Source organism: Hyperolius riggenbachi, chromosome 5 (assembly GCF_040937935.1).
Source record: "Hyperolius riggenbachi isolate aHypRig1 chromosome 5, aHypRig1.pri, whole genome shotgun sequence".
Classification (NCBI taxonomy): Eukaryota; Metazoa; Chordata; class Amphibia; order Anura; family Hyperoliidae; genus Hyperolius; species Hyperolius riggenbachi.
The window spans coordinates 118,172,105-118,190,609 of NC_090650.1; the positions used below are offsets into that span (position 1 = coordinate 118,172,105).

At 44.3% G+C, this 18,505-nt stretch overlaps 1 protein-coding gene across 6 annotated transcripts in view; it reads right to left on the reverse strand.

Annotated features, from left to right (window-relative positions):
* NEK10 (NIMA related kinase 10) overlaps positions 1–18,505 on the reverse strand; it is a 357,380-nt gene that overhangs the window by 251,136 nt on the left and 87,739 nt on the right. For all 6 annotated transcript variants that reach the window (XM_068236184.1, XM_068236182.1, XM_068236186.1 and 3 more), the window contains exons 6-7: positions 11,675–11,759; positions 3,383–3,424 (exon numbers count right to left, since the gene is read on the reverse strand). In XM_068236184.1, coding sequence (XP_068092285.1) covers positions 3,383–3,424; positions 11,675–11,759 — 127 coding nt within the window. The remainder of the gene's footprint in view (positions 1–3,382; positions 3,425–11,674; positions 11,760–18,505) is intronic.

The window sequence follows — 18,505 nt, forward strand, 5'->3', positions numbered from 1 at the left end:
AAAACCTGGGCTTTCTTCCCTGATGCTGTGCAGAGCATGATGGGATTTCCTATGTTGTTGTTCACGTTGCCTAGCAACTGGGAGAGGTGCTCAGGACAGTTGGAACTGTGTCTCATGCTCCCTGTCACCTCCTTTCAACCAAAAAGATGTCTGCCATCATGAAATCAAACATTTGCCTGTCCTTTTAAAACAGGGTGGGTAAGATATTATATTACCTATCTCTTTTAATTAACATAACTAATGTAACTTAATAACAGTATGTTTGTTTAGGCTGAAGTTCCTCTTTAAATTTAGCTGCAGATCGATATACATACTGTATTATTGATTGTTAGTGGAGATGCTCTCATAGACTATTTGGAGGTGGCCATTTTTTGCATGAGAGAGAAGTTAGAATATGTGAACATAGTGAGTATTAGGAGACAAATTGCATTATTTGAGATTGCATCGTGTATCAGGCAGTGTACAATCAGGTGACTGGGTGTGGCCAGGTAAAGGAATTTAAGGTGGCCATACAGCTAGCGATTTGGACAATCAACCAAGACACAGATCTCTCTGTGATCAAATCTGATCGGTAGAGAGATCTGTTGGCCGTCATAAACTGCAGGTCGATTCCCGATTTATTTCAGACTGTTCCATTTTATGTCCCCCGAGGTGCCCATGCAGTTATACTTTACCTACCCATTATCCGTCTGTGTCCTTGTTCTACTTCCACATTTTCACCCTCATGTGGTTCGCCGGCATTATAGTTACAAACGCAGCCCACATGCTATAACACCGGCAACCATGTGGGGGTAAATGCGGAAATACAACGAGGACATGGATTGACAGCGGAAAGGTAAAGTACAGCTGCACGGGCAACAAGATGATAATTACCACTATAGAACCAATGAAAAGTTAATAAAGCAGCTGGGGGGAGGACCTCAGATGCAGAGGTGAATAGTAACCCCTGTGAACCCCTGCAGTCGTGGGGGGTGGAGCCGGGGGCTAAGGGGGCCTGCTTTTTTTGTGATGCATAGCTAGCTACACATCCTCTTCATTCCTCTATACAGCAGATCTATATGGAGTAACTTCTCGGGGGGAGCCGCATGTCACATGACATGCATCAGGGAGCCGCAAGGAGTTACACTGTATTGCAATGCTGAAAAAAGAATTAAAGAGGATGTGTAATGCCACTGACAACAGGCAATGTATGCCACTGTCACACACTGCTTGCTCTGGGGAGGAAGGGGGGGATATGGGGATGTGGATGTTTAAAAATAGTGGCCTGTTTTTCTAACCCAGTTTTTGACCCTAGTCAAAATATTTTCAGGTTCCTCAAGAAAAAATATAAGTGCCTCGGTGTCAGGCCGGATTTACCTCACAGGAGCCTATAGGCACAGATGTCCTGGCGCCTTAGACTTTGCCCTCCATGAACCTACAAACCCTGCTGACCCGCACCGCAAGTGTGCTGACTGGCCCAGCTGTCATTTCTCCCTTACTTCCCTTGCCCATCATAGATAGCTTCAGGTGCCCCTTAGTATTCGGTACTCAGAAGTACCTTAATATTAAGTAGTTAGAGGTGACCCCAAGTATTAGGTAGTCAGAGCTATCCTCAGTATTAACCACTTTACCCCCGCCCGTACGGATTTCTCCGCCCCTTTTTCCATCCTTTAACCCCCAGGGACGGAGAAATCCGTACTTTCCGCGCTCCCGCCGCTGCCCGCGCTCCCGCTCGTAAACACGCAGCCCGCCGCTAGTAAACACGCCGCCGCCCGCTTGCCCGGAGATCAATGAATGGGAAAATCCATTCCCGTTCGTTGATCTAAGCCCCGCAATGATCCGCTGCTCTCCGATGAGCAGCGTGATCATTGTGAAAAGATACACACTTACCCAGCCTCCAAGTACTTCCTCCAAGCTTCCGGAAGGACGCTTGGAGGTCGCATTAAAACAAAAAGTTACTGTGGCCATCTTGTGGCCAAATAGTAAAACTACACCCTACACATTTTTCACATACAAATAAATTACTTTTACACAAAAAATTTACTCATTACCTCCCACACTCCCAATTTTTTTATTTTTTTTTTTGTAATTAAAAAAAAAATAAAAAATGTACAATAAAAAAAAATACATAAATAGTTACCTTAGGGACTAAACTTTTTAAATATTTATGTCAGGAGGGTACAACACTGTTACTTTATAAACTATGGGCTTGTAATTAGGGATGGACGTAAAACTGAAAAAAATGCACCTTTATTTCCAAATAAAATATTGGTGCCAAACATTGTGATAGGGACATAATTTAAACGGTTTTATAACCGGGACAAAAGGGCAAATACATTTCATGGGTTTTAATTACAGTAGCATGCATTATTTAAAAACTATAATGGCCGAAAACTGAAAAAGAATTAATTTTTTCCCCACATTTTTCCTATTTTCCCATTAAAACACATTTAGAATAAAATAATTCTTGGCATAATGTCCCACCTAAAGAAAGCCTAATTGGTGGCGGAAAAAACAAGATATAGTTCATTTCATTGCGATAAGTAATAATAAAGTTATAGACGAATGAGTGGAAGGAGCGCTGAAAGGTGAAAATTGCTCTGGTGGTCAGGGGGTAAAACCCCTCAGTGGTGAAGTGGTTAAGTACCGTAGCTAGAGGTGCCCTGACTGAAGGGAGCTCTGGTCAGTGGAATGCAGAGACCTGGATGAGTAACCTCTCATTTACAATTTCATCAGGAGTCTGCATAGGGAAGGAGAGAGGCGCTCAGGGAGGGGAGTGAGATGCCTTTCCATCATCAGGCGCATGTAGGCACGTGCCTACAGTGCCTTATGGTAAATCCGGCCCTGCTCGGTGTATATTTGGATCTGTTCATATTCAAATATAGAGAGGTAAGAAGAGCATTTTGTAATTGTTACTGTCTATTAATGGGCATCAACCAACTAAGCTCATAAAAAGAGAAGCTAGAGGCTTTCACTTTTCACAGGATAGAGCAGAAACATAAGCATAACAAACATTAAAAATGGAGAAAACAAATGCAAAATAAAATATAAATGTTTCACAGGATAAATAACATTTGGTTGGTGTACCATAAAAGCAAGACTATGGTCCTTATTCAATTTTCTCTCAAGAGATGCTTTCAATAATGTTATCAATAAAATCTTTATTAGGTTCCCAGCAAACAAGAACATTTTAAAAGAAGGTAGATACTACTTTTTACCTAGGTTTTAGTACTTTGTTTTAGGTGCGAGGTCACGGGGCTGAGAAGTTTGTATAGGTAAGATGAGAAAATGTGTGAGACAAGTGAATAAGAGTGTGTCATATACCTGTATTACTACACGGCTAATATATGCCTATATATATATGTACTGACATATCTGTTACCTAAACTATAAATGCACTTACCTGTGCAAGAGTGTCAATGCCATTGATCTGGTGAAGCACCCCCTAAATAAAAACACTTCATGTAAGTCATGTACACTGGCTAATACAAATGAGATTTCAACATGAATGAAGTGTCGTACACCATCGCTGAATGAATTTGACTCACTCATCCTTACAGACAGTTCTCATTTATATACTCCTCTACCTGCCTCCCATCAGGGGCGTTGCTATCCCCAACGATCAGTGGCAGATGCCCCGGATCTATTCTAGGGTGCCCCGGATGTCCCCAGGCAGAGTCAGGCAGCGGGCAGCAGTACTGACCTCTGGTCGCTTGGTCTACAGTTTGTACAAACATCTTCTCTTCGGGGCTTCTCCCCCTTCTCCAGCACAACACCCAGCATGCCCAATAGAGGCACCACAGCACCTAGCATGGCACCATACAGGGCATCTATGTGGACGTACTATGTGCTGTGGTGCCATTCTAGGTGCTGTGATACCTGTATGGGGGCATGCAGGGAGTTGTGGTGCCTCACTGGAAGGCCCGTGGGAGCATGGAAGGAGGGGAAGTCCATCAAAAGGTCAGGGAACGCTATGGGGGGACTGCCAGACAACCTGACAGCAGCGAGCATGCCCATCAGAAAGCCAGACCAGCCAGCACAGAAGCCAGGTAACTCTGCCTAGTTATGTTTAAGTGACACTGCCTATTTAATATTTATGTGATATGCTACATGTTTTATTTTATTTTTGTACTAATGGAGATGGGAGCTTCATCCAACATTTTGCTTGTCAGGCTTACTTAGACCACTGTTAAGTTCATGTAAAAGTAGCTCCACCCATGACCGCATTCTGTTGCATGGCCACACCCATTTTTCAGGCTGGAGCGCCCAAAGTGCCTCAAATCTCTTAGGATCCTAGCAATGCCCCTGCCTCCCATGCTAAACACATTTCACTTTGATATATGGGGAAGAGAAAATATGATTTTGTTTGGTAAGTAAACAAAGGAGGAAGTTTATGTGTGTGACTGATTGTGATAATTGCCCTTGATAGGAGGTAATAGAATGTTTTCCCCTCACATGCCCATCTCCCTCTGAACTTGCAGACTGCATCCAGGAGATCATGTAAAATGCAAATGGATGCTGCCACCACTAACTGCCTTTTGAAATCAAAGGAAATCAATTTAGACCAAAGGCAGTTAGGATATCTATGTGACAAATAAGGAGTTGGGAGACAGGTGTTTACTGTATGTTATGCCAATCCATAGCTCTGCTTTAACCACTTGAGGACCGTGGGCTTTACCCCCCCCCCCCCCCTTAAGGACCAGACCCTTTTTTTCCATTCAGACCACTGCAGCTTTCACGGTTTATTGCTCGCTCATACAACCTACCACCTAAATGAATTTTGGCTCCTTTTCTTGTCACTAATAAAGCTTTCTTTTAGTGCTATTTGATTGCTGCTGCGATTTTTACTTTTTATTATATTCATCAAAAAAGACATGAATTTTGTCAAAAAAATGATTTTTTTAACTTTCTGTGCTGACATTTTTCAAATAAAGTAAAATTTCTGTATACATGCAGCACGAAAAATGTGGACAAACATGTTTTTGATAAAAAAAAAACCCATTCAGCCTATATTTATTGGTTTGGGTAAAAGTTATAGCGTTTAAAAACTATGGTGCAAAAAGTGAATTTTCCCATTTTGTAGCATCTATGACTTTTCTGACCACCTGTCATGTTTCATGAGGGGCTAGAATTCCAGGATAGTATAAATACCCCCCAAATTACCCCATTTTGGAAAGAAGACATCCCAAAGTATTCACTGAGAGGCATAGTGAGTTCATAGAAGATATAATTTTTTTGTCACAAGTTAGCGGAAAATGACACTTTGTGACAAAAAAAAAAGTTTCCATTTCTTCTAACTTGCGACAAAAAAAAATGAAATCTTCCACGGACTCACCATGCCCCTATCTGAATATCTTGAATTGTCTACTTTCCAAAATGGGGTCATTTGTGGGGTGTGTTTACTGTCCTGGCATTTTGGGGGGTGCTAATTTGTAAGCACCCCTGTAAAGCCTAAAGGTGCTCATTGGACTTTGGGCCCCTTAGCGCAGTAAGGCTGCAAAAAAGTGCCACACATGTGGCATTGCCGTACTCAGGAGAAGTAGTATAATGTGTTTTGGGATGTATTTTTACACATACCCATGCTGGGTGGGAGAAATATCTCTGTAAATGACAATTGTTTGATTTTTTTTTTTTTTACACACAATTGTTCATTTACAGAGATATTTCTCCCACTCAGCATGGGTATGTGTAAAAATACACCCCAAAACACATTATACTACTTCTCCTGAGTACGGCGATACCACATGTGTGGCACTTTTTTGCACCCTAACTGCGCTAAGGGGCCCAAAGTCCAATGAGTACCTTTAGGATTTCACAGGTCATTTTTGTTTCAAGACTACTCCTCACGGTTTAGGGCCCCTAAAATGCCAGGGCAGTATAGGAACCCCACTAATTACCCCATTTTAGAAAGAAGACACCCCAAGGTATTCCGTTAGGATTATGGCGAGTTCATAGAAGATTTTATTTTTTGTCGCAAGTTAGCGGAAATTGATTTTAATTGTTTTTTTTCACAAAGTGTCATTTTCCGCTAATTTGTGACAAAAAATAAAATCTTCTATGAACTCACCATACTTCTAACAGAATACCTTTGGGTGTCTTCTTTCTAGAATGGGGTCATTTGTGGGGTTCCTATACTGCCCTAGCATTTTAGGGGCCCTAAACCGTGAGGAGTAGTCTTGAAATCAAATGTCGCAAAATGACCTGTGAAATCCTAAAGGTACTCATTGGACTTTGGGCCCCTTAGCGCACTTAGGGTGTAAAAAAGTGCCACACATGTGGCACCGCCGTACTCAGGAGAAGTAGTATAATGTGTTTTGGGGTGTATTTTTACACATACCCATGCTGGGTGGGAGAAATATCTCTGTAAATGACAATTGTTTGATTTTTTTACACACAATTGTCCATTTACAGAGATATTTCTCCCACTCAGCATGGGTATGTGTAAAAATACACCCCAAAACACATTATACTACTTCTCCTGAGTACGGCAATACCACATGTGTGACACTTTTTTGCAGCCTAGGTGCGCTAAGGGGCCCAACGTCCTATTCACAGGTCATTTTGAGGCATTTGTTTTCTAGACTACTCCTCACGGTTTAGGGCCCCTAAAATGCCAGGGCAGTATAGGAACCCCACAAGTGACCCCATTTTAGAAAGAAGACACCCCAAGGTATTCCGTTAGGTGTATGGCGAGTTCATAGAAGATTTTATTTTTTGTCACAAGTTAGTGAAATATGACACTTTATGAAAAAAAAACAATAAAAATCAATTTCCGCTAACTTTTGACAAAAAATAAAATCTTCTATGAACTCATCATACACCTAACAGAATACCTTGGGGTGTCTTTTTTCTAAAATGGGGTCACTTGTGGGGTTCCTATACCGCCCTGGCATTTTACGGGCCCAAAACCGTGAGTAGCCTGGAAACCAAATGTCTCAAAATGACTGTTCAGGGGTATAAGCATCTGCAAATTTTGATGACAGGTGGTCTATGAGGGGGCGAATTTTGTGGAACCGGTCATAAGCAGGGTGGCCTTTTAGATGACAGGTTGTATTGGGCCTGATCTGATGGATAGGAGTGCTAGGGGGGTGACAGGCGGTGATTGATGGGTGTCTCAGGGGGTGGTTAGAGGGGAAAATAGATGCAATCAACGCACTGGGGAGGTGATGGGAAGGGGGTCTGAGGGGGATCTGAGGGTTTGGCCGAGTGATCAGGAGCCCACACTGGGCAAATTAGGGCCTGATCTGATGGGTAGGTGTGCTAGGGGGTGACGGGAGGTGATTGATGGGTGTCTCAAGGTGTGATTAGAGGGGGGAATAGATGCAAGCAATGCACTGGCGAGGTGATCAGAGCTGGGGTCTGAGGGCGTTCTGAGGGTGTGGGCGGGAGATTGAGTGCCCTAGGGGCAGATAGGGGTCTAATCTGATGGGTAGCAGTGACAGGGGGTGATTGATGGGTAATTAGTGGGTGTTTAGGGTAGAGAACAGATGTAAACAATGCACTTGGGAGGTGATCTGACGTCGGTTCTGCGGGTGATCTATTGGTGTGGGTGGGTGATCAGATTGCTCGCAAGGGGCAGGTTAGGGGCTGATTGATGGGTGGCAGTGACAGGGGGTGATTGATGGGTGGCAGTGACAGGGGGTGATTGACAGGTGATTGACAGGTGATCAGTGGGTCATTACAGGGAAGAACAGATGTAAATAATGCACTGGCGAATTGATAAGGGGGGTCTGAGGGCAATCTGAGCATGTAGGCGGGTGATTGGGTGCCTGCAAGGGGCAGATTAGGGTCTGATCTGATGGGTAACAGTGACAGGTGGTGATAGGAGGTGATTGATGGGTGATTGATGGGTAATTAGTGGGTGTTTAGGGTAGAGAACAGATGTAAACAATGCACTTGGGAGGTGATCTGACGTCGGATCTGCGGGCGATCGATTGGTGTGGGTGGGTGATCAGATTGCCCGCAAGGGGCAGGTTAGGGGCTGATTGATGGGTGGCAGTGACAAGGGGTGATTGATGGGTGATTGACAGGTGATTGGCAGGTGATCAGGGGGGATAGATGCATACAGTACACAGGGGGGGGGGGGGGGGGGTCTGGGGAGAATCTGAGGGGTGGGGGTGATCAGGAGGGAGCAGGGGGCAGTTTAGGGCATAAAAAAATAGCGTTTACAGATAGTGACAGGGTGTGATTGATGGGTGATTAGGGGGGGGGGGGGTGATTGGGTGCAAACAGTGTTCTGGGGGGTGGGCAGGGGGGGTCTGAGGGGTGCTGTGGGCGATCAGGGGGCAGGGGGGGGGGAAATAAGTGTCCTTGGGTGCAGACTAGGGTGGCTGCAGCCTGCCCTGGTGGTCCCTTGGACACTGGGACCACCAGGGCAGGAGGCAGCCTGTATAATACACTTTGTATACATTACAAAGTGTATTATACACTTTGTATGCGGCGATCCGGGTGCTAGTAACCCGCCGGCGCTTCCGAATGGCCGGCGGGTTACAGCGCGAGGGGGGCGGAGCCAGTCGCCGGTGGCTGATCGCGTCACGAATGACGCGATCGCTCCGCCCATGCCCGTACAAGGACTGCCGCCAATTGTACATGCGGCGGTCCTTGCGGGATCCACTTTCCGGCCGCCCATGTGCAGTGGGCGTTCAGTAAGTGGTTAAAGTAGTATTCCACTGCAAATGAAATCTTTGCTCTAATGCAGTAAACACAGGAAAAATGAATATCAAACACTATAAGGCCCCCTGCACACTGCAAATCCGATTTGTGATTCTGATTTTCCCTGGATGCTATCAAAAGAAAAACACACAAAAAAAATGCAGCATGCAGTATCGATTAAAAATTGTAATTGCATGTGAAAATCGATTAAAAATCGCAAATTGGAATCGGAAACGCTTGTAGTGTGCAAGAGGCCTAATACTTAATACTTCCCCATTTATACTTAATACTCCCCCATTTATACTAAATACTCCCCCATTTATACTTAATACTCCCCCATTTATACTAAATACTCCCCCATGTATACTTAATACTACCCCGTTTATACTAAATACTCCCAATTTTATACTAAATACTCCCCATTTATACTAAATACTCCCCCATTTATACTTAATACTCCCCCATTTATACTAAATACTCCCCCATGTATACTTAATACTACCCCATTTATACTAAATACTCCCAATGTTATACTAAATACTTCCATTTATATTAAATACTCCCCATTTATTCTAAATACTCCACCATTTATACAAAATACTCCCCAATGTATATTTAATACTACCCCAATTTTATACTAAATACTTCCATTTATACTAAATACTCCCCCATTTATTCTAAATACTCCCCCATTTATACACAATACTCCCCATGTATATTTAATACTACCCCATTTATACTAAATACTCCCAATTTTATACTAAATACTTCCATTTATACAAAATACTCCCCCATTTATGCAAAATACTCCCCCGTTTATACTCAAGACTCCCCCATGTATACTTAATACTACCCCATTTATACTAAATACTCCCAATTTTATACGAAATACTTCCGTTTATACTAAATACTCCCCATTTATACTAAATACTCCCCCATTTATACAAAATACTCCCCAATGTATATTTAATACTACCCCATTTATACTAAATACTCCCAACTTTATACTAAATACTCCCCCATTTCTACAAAATACTCCCCCATGTATACTTAATACTCCCCATTTATACTAAATACTCCCAACTTTATACTAAATACTTCCATTTATACAAAATACTCCCACATTTCTACAAAAATACTCCCCCATTTCTACACAATACTCCCCCATGTATACTTAATACTCCCCCATTTATACTAAATACTCCCCTATTTATACTTAATACTCCACCATTTATACTAAATACTCCCCCATTTATACTTAATACTCCTCCACTTATACTAAATACTCCCCTCTTATACTAAATACTCCCCCATTTATACTAAATACTCCCCCATTTATACTAAATACCCCCCCCCATGTATACTTAATACTACCCCATTTATACTAAATACTCCCAATTTTATACTAAATACTTCCTTTTATACTAAATACTCCCCATTTATTCTAAATACTCCCCCATTTATACAAAATACTCCCCCGTGTATATTTAATACTACCCCATTTATACTAAATACTCCCCTATTTATACTTAATACTCCACCATTTATACTAAATACTCCCCCATTTATACTTAATACTCCTCCACTTATACTAAATACTCCCCCCTTATACTAAATACTCCCCCATTTATACTTAATACTCCACCATTTATTCTAAATAATCCCCCATTTATTCTAAATACTCAGCCATTTATACTAAATACTCCCCCATTTATACTTAATTCTCCCCCATTTATACTAAATACTCCCCCTTGTACTAAATATTCCCCAATTTATACTTAATATTCCCCCATTTATACTTAACATTCCCCCATTTATACTAAATACTCCCCCATGTATACTTAATACTCCCCCATGCATACTTAATACTCCCCCATGTATACTTAATACTCCCCCATTTACAGGGCAGGGCCGGGCCGAGGTAGAGGCGAGAGAGGCTCCAGCCTCAGGGCGCAGTGCACACTCAGCTTTCATTACACTATTGTGTTTGAAGCAGAGAAATATGAAAAAGGGATACATGGCAGAGACTGCAAGCCAGATAACTAGAGATTAAGGTGTTGGGGGCCCTGGGGTGCCTCCTAGTCTAATAGCAATCAGTGTGTGACGGCTGGATTGGGAGGAATGGGGGGGCGCACTTTGGTGTCTCAGCCTTGGGGGCTGGAGGACCTTGTCCCGGCTCTGGGCCTAACACCGCTCTGATGTCACGTTAATGCATATTTACATCTCACTGAATATAACTGATATAATTGCAGGCTGCATGACAAATTATCAGACTGACTCCTATTTAAGTCATTAGTGAGCAAATAAAGGAGTGAAAATGATCTGCTTCCCCCATAGATACCCCTTCCATCCAAATCTACAGTAAATGCTTTGGTTGGCTTTAAAGAGAACCTGAACTCAAAATAAAAAGTCAAAATAACCATACACAGATCATACTTACCTCCCGTGTAGTCTACCACTCAATTTCTTTCTCCTCTCCTGTGACCTATTTGTCCACTGTGATAAATGGATTTCTCCGTCCTCCATTTTAAAAATGGCCATTACCCCCTAACAGCTTCCTGGTCAGCACACTGTTAAACTGTAATAACACCCACTTGAGCCATAGGGAAACATGGACATTACCTTGCACATTCAGTTATAACTGACAGCTGCTGATAAATAACTGTCAGCAACTGGTATATTTCAGTTCTGACAAAATATTGTCAGAACTGGAAGGGATCACTCTAAGAAGAAAATGGTGCGCTTCTGAGAGGAAGTGACGGTGAGGTTAGTATGTAATATTCATTTGCAGCTACATCATGTGTTTATTTTAAATAATTTTCCTCGCTTCATGTTCCTTTTAAGACCCATTTCCACAAAGGGCTAATTTGTCGCGCAATTATTTGCATTGAAAAAAGTATGCGGAATGCAATATGCTATTGGAAATTGGCCCCTAAGAAGCTGTTGGCATGGCTGGGGAAATATTTTACAGCTCAATTGCAGTGAGTCTTCCATGTCGGACTTGGAACACAACCCCACGCAAAAATGTAGTGTGATCATGTACCTGATAAACTGGATCACGGATTAATAACCGCAGACAAATCAACACTCGAAGCAAATGTACGGAGGGGGCTTTATCAAGCCATTCTCTACAATATAAAGAGAACAAAACATAAGGAGCATACATCACAGTACACAGCATTTCCAGTTAAAATAATACAAATTATGCAGCCCACATATCATAATACAAATAAATTATTCAGGAAGAAAATATTTTGTATAACTCTTATTTTCCATTGCAAATAGGGACTATTTAATAAAGTCTTTGTGCACTGAAGCTTTTCTGTGTAATATTTGGTTAGCGCACTACAAGACACCATCTGAGGCCTTGCGGAACATACCGTGTGTGGGATCTTAGCGTGGGCCGTAAATACTGTTTATGTCTGAGATTATTAATGGCTGATCTGGGAATAAGGCCAATGGGGATGATACATTTATTCAGATTTGGAAAAGATATAAAGACCATCACACAATAAAAATAAAAAAGAATGTCTGGAATCATTTCAACATTTCAGAAACTCAGACATTTTTCTCATTCCACAAGCTTGCACATTTCTTGCATTTTATGATCTAGATTGAGGTATAATTTAATCTCTCTATGTATACTGAAATTACATCATTATTACTATCATTAATACCCTTATTTGGGCACACATTGACAAAAATGTTATATGACCACCTGGTTCTTCAAATTAGTCTAAAGGTGGCCACACACCATACAATTTTTTAAATATCTGTTCAATTTAAGAATTGCAATCAATTTTTCTGACTGATTGTAACATTTCAAAAATCTGACCAATGTACCACACACCTATGTTCAATTTTTTCCCCAATTATGATAAAAATGAGTGGAAATTGCTTGGGTGTGTACATTAATAAATTGACAATCTAACACACACTATACAATCTTTAGAGATATTGAAGAAAAATATCTGGCATTCCGGATAGATGAAAATCGAAAAAAACGGGAAATCAGATCTGATTTTCAGTCGAATGAAAAAAAAGCTTTCGATCCTTTCGGGAGATCCGATCGTTTTTATCGAATTGCTGTAAAATGGATCATTTTATTGTATCGTGTGTGGCCACCTTTGGATTAATTAAAGCAATCCTGAACTGAAAATGAACTTAGATGATAATAAATTGTATGTGTAGTATTAACGCTGTATACAAATTCTGAGGTAGGGGGGTCCAGTTATAGCTAGGCATTGGTTGGGGGGAGGGTAAGGCATCAGTTGGGGGGGCGATTGGTTAGGGTAGGCATCAGTTGAGGGGTCGGTTAGGGTTAGGCATCGATAGAGGGAGGGTTCAAGTGAGAATGTGGTCAGTTTAGGTGATAGTAAAATATCGACAGAAATGTCCAATATGTTACTGTTTTAATTACATAGAGCCTAACAATAGAATATTGATAATTGTATTAATATTCTACTAGCGGCTATCTCCAGCGCCCAAATTACTGCGGCACCCTTTTTACAAGTATGCTAAAGTTCAGCCCAGTACTAATTATAATACAGCACGGTGGCGTAGTGGATAGCACTTTCGCCATGCAGTGCTGGGTCCCCAGTTTAAATCCGTGTTTGCGTGGGTTTCTTCCAGGCACTTTCTTACCACATCCCCAAAAGACAAATAACTTAAAGAAGAACTCCAGTGAAAATAATGTAATAAAAAAGTGCTTCATTTTTACAATAATTATGTATATTTAGTCAGTGTTTGCCCATTGTAAAATCTTTTAAATCCCTGATTTACATTCTGACATTTATCACATGATGACATTTTTACTGCTGGCAGGTGCTGCGCTGCTGCTTGCTGTTTTGGCAGTTGGAAACCGCTATTTCCCACAATGCAACAAGGTTCACAGACAGGAAACTGCCAGGAGTACCATGGTCCTCAGAGTTTCTTGTGGGAGGGGTTTCACCCAGGGCCGGATTTACCATAAGGCACTGTAGGCACGTGCCTACAGGCGCCTTTAAGAGGGAGGGGCGGCTCCTGATCCCTGAATGTCTCCTCTTGCAACAGCCGCTGCGTTCCCCAAGTTGCTACAATTAGATGTCTCCAGCAGGGCGGAACGCTGCGCCTCTCCAACTCTACATATCGAGCTGATGGCTGCCCGCCTGTCTCCTCTCCCCGCTTGCACTCCTGGTATGATTCGTTCAGTGCTGTCATCACAGAGATGACACATGCAGGCCGGTTGTAGTGTGTGGCTGCTAGGCAACAGGAAGCAGGAAGCCGGGTTCTGCAGCGGCTCCTGGTCTTCCTGTACAAAACAGACTGCGGGCCAATCAGGAATGAGGAGAGTGGCTCCAGCTTCAACTGCACGGGGCAGAGCAGACAAGAGTTCCAGGAGGAGGAGATCGGGTGCACCTTTAGTGGAGGCAGCAGGAGTGAGTGCCGTTGTTCTGTATGCTAAGTTGGAATGCTATCTGTGCCTCTGTCTGGTCTGCACGTCACGGACCAATTATCTAAGGCATGCATGTACAGTCAGTAATTAGTCAGCCTGTATAAAACTGTCCCGAAGCAGCAGCCTCTCTTCACTGAATTGTAAGGTGACCCTAGCTATTGTTGTGCTCCAAAAGCTATGTCTATGTATGTGCATTTATCTGCATAGTTTATAATGAAAAGTGCGATTTAAGATGTCACCACTTCAGTTGCAGCAACTTACAACATAGTGATCATGTGCAATTTATATGGTTCTCCCTGCTGCTTATTATTATTATTATTATTATTATTTATTGTATTTATAAAGCGCCAACATCTTACGCAGCGCTGCACAATAGATAAATGGGTTAACATACAGGTAGAACATACGGAAACTCACAACAAAACAAGATCATGCAAATGATTTGATAACAATACAGTATCATAGGTCAAAATAGAGACTGTTCGAGTCTACAAGAGGGGTGGTTGCGAGTAAGATTGCATAATCAAGCTGGATACGTTAGGGAGGAGGGCCCTGCCGGAGGCTTACAATCTAAAGGGTGGGGTGGAGACAATAGGTGCGTCTTTTGAGAGGGGGTCTAACAGAACATATTATGGTGCTGGTGTAGGGGGGTATGCGAGCGTGAAGAGGTGAGTCTTGAGAGCTTGTTTGAAGGAATTAAAGGTGGGGGCGAGTCTGACGGCTGGTGGAAGAGAGTTCCAGAGAGTAGGGGCGGCCCTGGTGAAGTCCTGCAATCGTGCGTGTGACTGAGGTATGCGTGGGGCGACTAGGCGCAGGTCATTGGAGGATCGGAGGGGGCGGGCTGGTATGTGCCTGTGGACCAGATCAGAGATGTAGGTTGGGCAGGTCTTGTGCACTGATTTGTAGGCAAAGCACAGGATTTTGAAATTGATCCTAAAGCTGATGGGGAGCCAGTGTAGTGCTTTACAGAGCGGAGTTGTAGAGGCGCTGCGGTGAGAAGAATGTATCAGTCTGGCTGCCGCATTCATTACCAATTTAAGTGGGTCAGTACGGTTAGAGGGGAGGCCAGATAAAAGAGAATTGCAGTAGTCTAGGCGGGAGATGACAAGGGCGTGGATAAGGAGTTTAGTGGTGTCAGGGGACAGGTAGGAGCGGATCTTGGAGATGTTGCGGAGGTGGAAGTTGCAGGATCTGGCAATACCTTGGATGTGGGCGGTAAAGGAAAGTTCAGAGTCCAGAGTAACGCCTAGACAGCGGGCTTGGGAGGTAGGGTGGATTATAGTATTTTCAATAGTGACGTGCAGATCTGGGAGGGGTGCAGCTGTGCGGGGTGGGAATATTAGAAGCTCAGTCTTGTCCAAATTAAGCTTCAGGTACCTGGCAGCCATCCAGGAGGAAATGGATGTGAGGCAGGCAGAGACTTTGTCCATGGTAGAGGAGGAGAGGTCTGGGGTGTGGAGATATATCTGGGTGTCGTCGGCATACAGGTGGTAATTGAAGCCCATGGAGGAGATGATTTTGCCAACTGAGGCAGTATAGAGTGAGAACAGTAGGGGTCCTAGGACGGAACCTTGAGGAACACCAACTGAGAGGGGTGTAGGAGTGGATGAGGAGCCATTGAAAAATGTTGTAAAGGAGCGGTTGGAGAGGTAGGAGGAGATCCAGGCTAAGGCTAGGTCCTGAATGCCCATTAGCTGCAGGGAGTGGAGGAGGAGGGAGTGGTCGACAGTGTCAAATGCCGAGGAGAGGTCCAGGAGGAGCAGGATGGAGTATTTACCTTCGGCTTTGGCAAGGGCGAGGTCATTTACCACTTTGGTGAGGGCGGTTTCTGTAGAATGGGCTGTGCGAAAACCAGATTGCAGGGGATCGAGAAGGGAGTTGGAGTTAAGGAAGTTGGTCAGGCGTTGGTGGGCCAGGCGTTCAAGAATTTTGAGGCAAAAGGGAGGAGAGAGATTGGGCGGTAGTTGGATGGCAGAGCAGGGTCAAGTGAAGATTTCTTTAGTAGGGGAAGCACAGTGGCCTGTTTGAATACGGAGGGGAAGATGCCGGTGGAGAAGGAGAGGTTGAACAGATGGGTGAGGACAGGGGCCAGATCAAAAAAATGTGGGCGCAGAGAATCAGATGGGACCGGATCTAGGGGGCAGGAAGTGGCAGGTGAAGTTGCCAGCAGCTGGTTGACTTCCTCCACCGTGACAGGATTGAAGGAGGTAAGGGAGGAGAAAGAGGAAGGAGTCGGATGTGGTGGGGACGCGGGGGCGATAGAGTGGAGGAGAGAAATATCCCTCCGGATGGTTGTAATTTTGTTGATAAAGTAATTTGATAGGTCAGTGGCTGAGAGGGTGGAGGTTGGGGGGGGAGGTGTGGGGTTAAGTAGGGCATTGAAGGTGGCAAAAAGACGACGTGGGTTGGAGGCTTGGGTAGCGATCAAGTGAGTGAAGTATATCTGTTTACTATCAGCGAGGGCAGCATGGTACGTCTGCAACTTAGTCTTGTATCCCAGGAAATCATTGTTGTTGCGGGATTTCCTCCATTTGCGTTCTGCAGCTCGTGTCTCATTTTGTAGTTTTCTTGTGAGGGCAGTGTGCCAAGGTTGGGGGTTGGGGCGACTGTTGGTACGAAAGGTCAGGGGAGCCGCATGGTCTAAGGCTGCAGAGAGGTTACTGTTGTATTGAGCTGCCGCTTCGTTGGGGCAGGTTAGGCTGGGGAGGGAGGAGGAGAGAGAGTGGAGGGGTGTGGCTAGTACATTGGGGTCAAGGTTGCGCAGATCTCTCTGCCAACGTCCAGTTTGGGGAGGGGGACAGGGGTTGCTGGATGGAGTGAGGGTGAAGGTGATGAGGTGGTGGTCGGAGATGGGGAATGGTGTAATGTCCAGGGTGGTAAGTGCGATGGCTTTGGAGAAAATTAGGTCCAAGGTATTGCCAGCACTGTGGGTTGTGGCGTTAGTATGCTGAGTGAGACCAAGGGAGTTGGTGAGCGAGAGAAGCTGAGTGGCTGCAGAGGTGGTAGGCTCATCAATTGGAATGTTAAAGTCTCCGAGGATGATTGTTGGGAGGTCGGAGGACAGGATGTGTGGGAGCCAGGAGGCAAGGTTTTCTAGGAAGTGCGATATAGTACTGGAGGGGGGGCGGTATAGGACTGCAATAATGGCTGGGAGGGGATGGTAGAGGCGGATAACATGGGCCTCAAAGGAGGTAAAGTAAAGAGAAGGGGGAGGGGTAAGGACACGGAAGGTGCAGGATGGGGAGAGGAGTAGGCCCACCCCTCCCCCAGGCCTGTTATCTGGTCTTGGGGTATGGCTGAGGTGTAGACCCCCGTAGGATAGGGCTGCAGCTGCAGGCAGGTCAGAGGGGGTGAGCCAGGTCTCAGTAAGGGCAAGAAAGGTGAGGGTTTTTGAGATAAAGAGGTCATGGATAGTTGTAAGCTTGTTGCGGATAGATCTGGCATTCCAGAGAGCGCCAGATAGAGGGAGAGATTGTCTGAGTATGGGGCGGATGGGAATGAGATTGGGGCGAGAATGTTCGTGGGTATGGGGAGGGTGGGAGGTGCGGCGGGGAGAGGGGCTAGGTGGGTAAATTTGGTTGTGGTGGGTGAGGTGGGAAGTATGAGGAGGGGAACGGGGGGGTTGGGAGACCGGAGTGGGCCTGGGGTTAGGATGTGTGGTGAGCAGTGGACAAGGGACCAGGGGGAGAAGCAGATGGAGCCAGAACATGAGGCACCAATAGGGCGGGTGATTAAGGGAAAGAGGAGGAGGTATGAGGGGGGTACGCATAATGATGTGTTGGGGATACATACTGTTGCACTGGGAGTGGTGGTGAAAATAGGTAGGGAAAATGGTGTAGCAGAGGTTGGAGGATACTTGGTGGTGGGCTTACCTAGGGCAATGGAGCAACGTTTAGTCGTTTATCAGTGCAGTTTGTTTTTATTTGGTGGGGTGGCTTGTAGGCTGTGCAGTTCAGAATTAAGGGCAGAGATGATCAAGTTAGACAGCAATAGTAAGCAGCAGTACAGGTAAGTTACAACAAAGTTATTATTATTATTATTATTTAGTATTTATATAGCGCCGACATATTACGCAGCGCTGTACAGTGTATATATATATTGTCACTAACTGTCCCTCAAAGGAGCTCACAATCTAATCCCTACCATTGCCATATGTCTATATTATGTAGTGTAAGTACTGTAGTCTAGGGCCAATTTTTTTTTTTTTTTTTTTAGGGGGAGCCAATTAACTTATCCGTATGTTTTTGGAATGTGGGAGGAAACCGGAGTGCCCGGAGGAAACCCACGCAGACACGGAGAGAACATACAAACTCTTTGCAGATAGTGCCCTGGCTGGCACTCGAACCAGGGACCCAGCGCTGCAAGGCGAGAGAGCTAACCACTACGCCACCGTGCTGCCCAAAGTTAATGTTACCTTGATGTGGTGCTTATTTCTGTTGA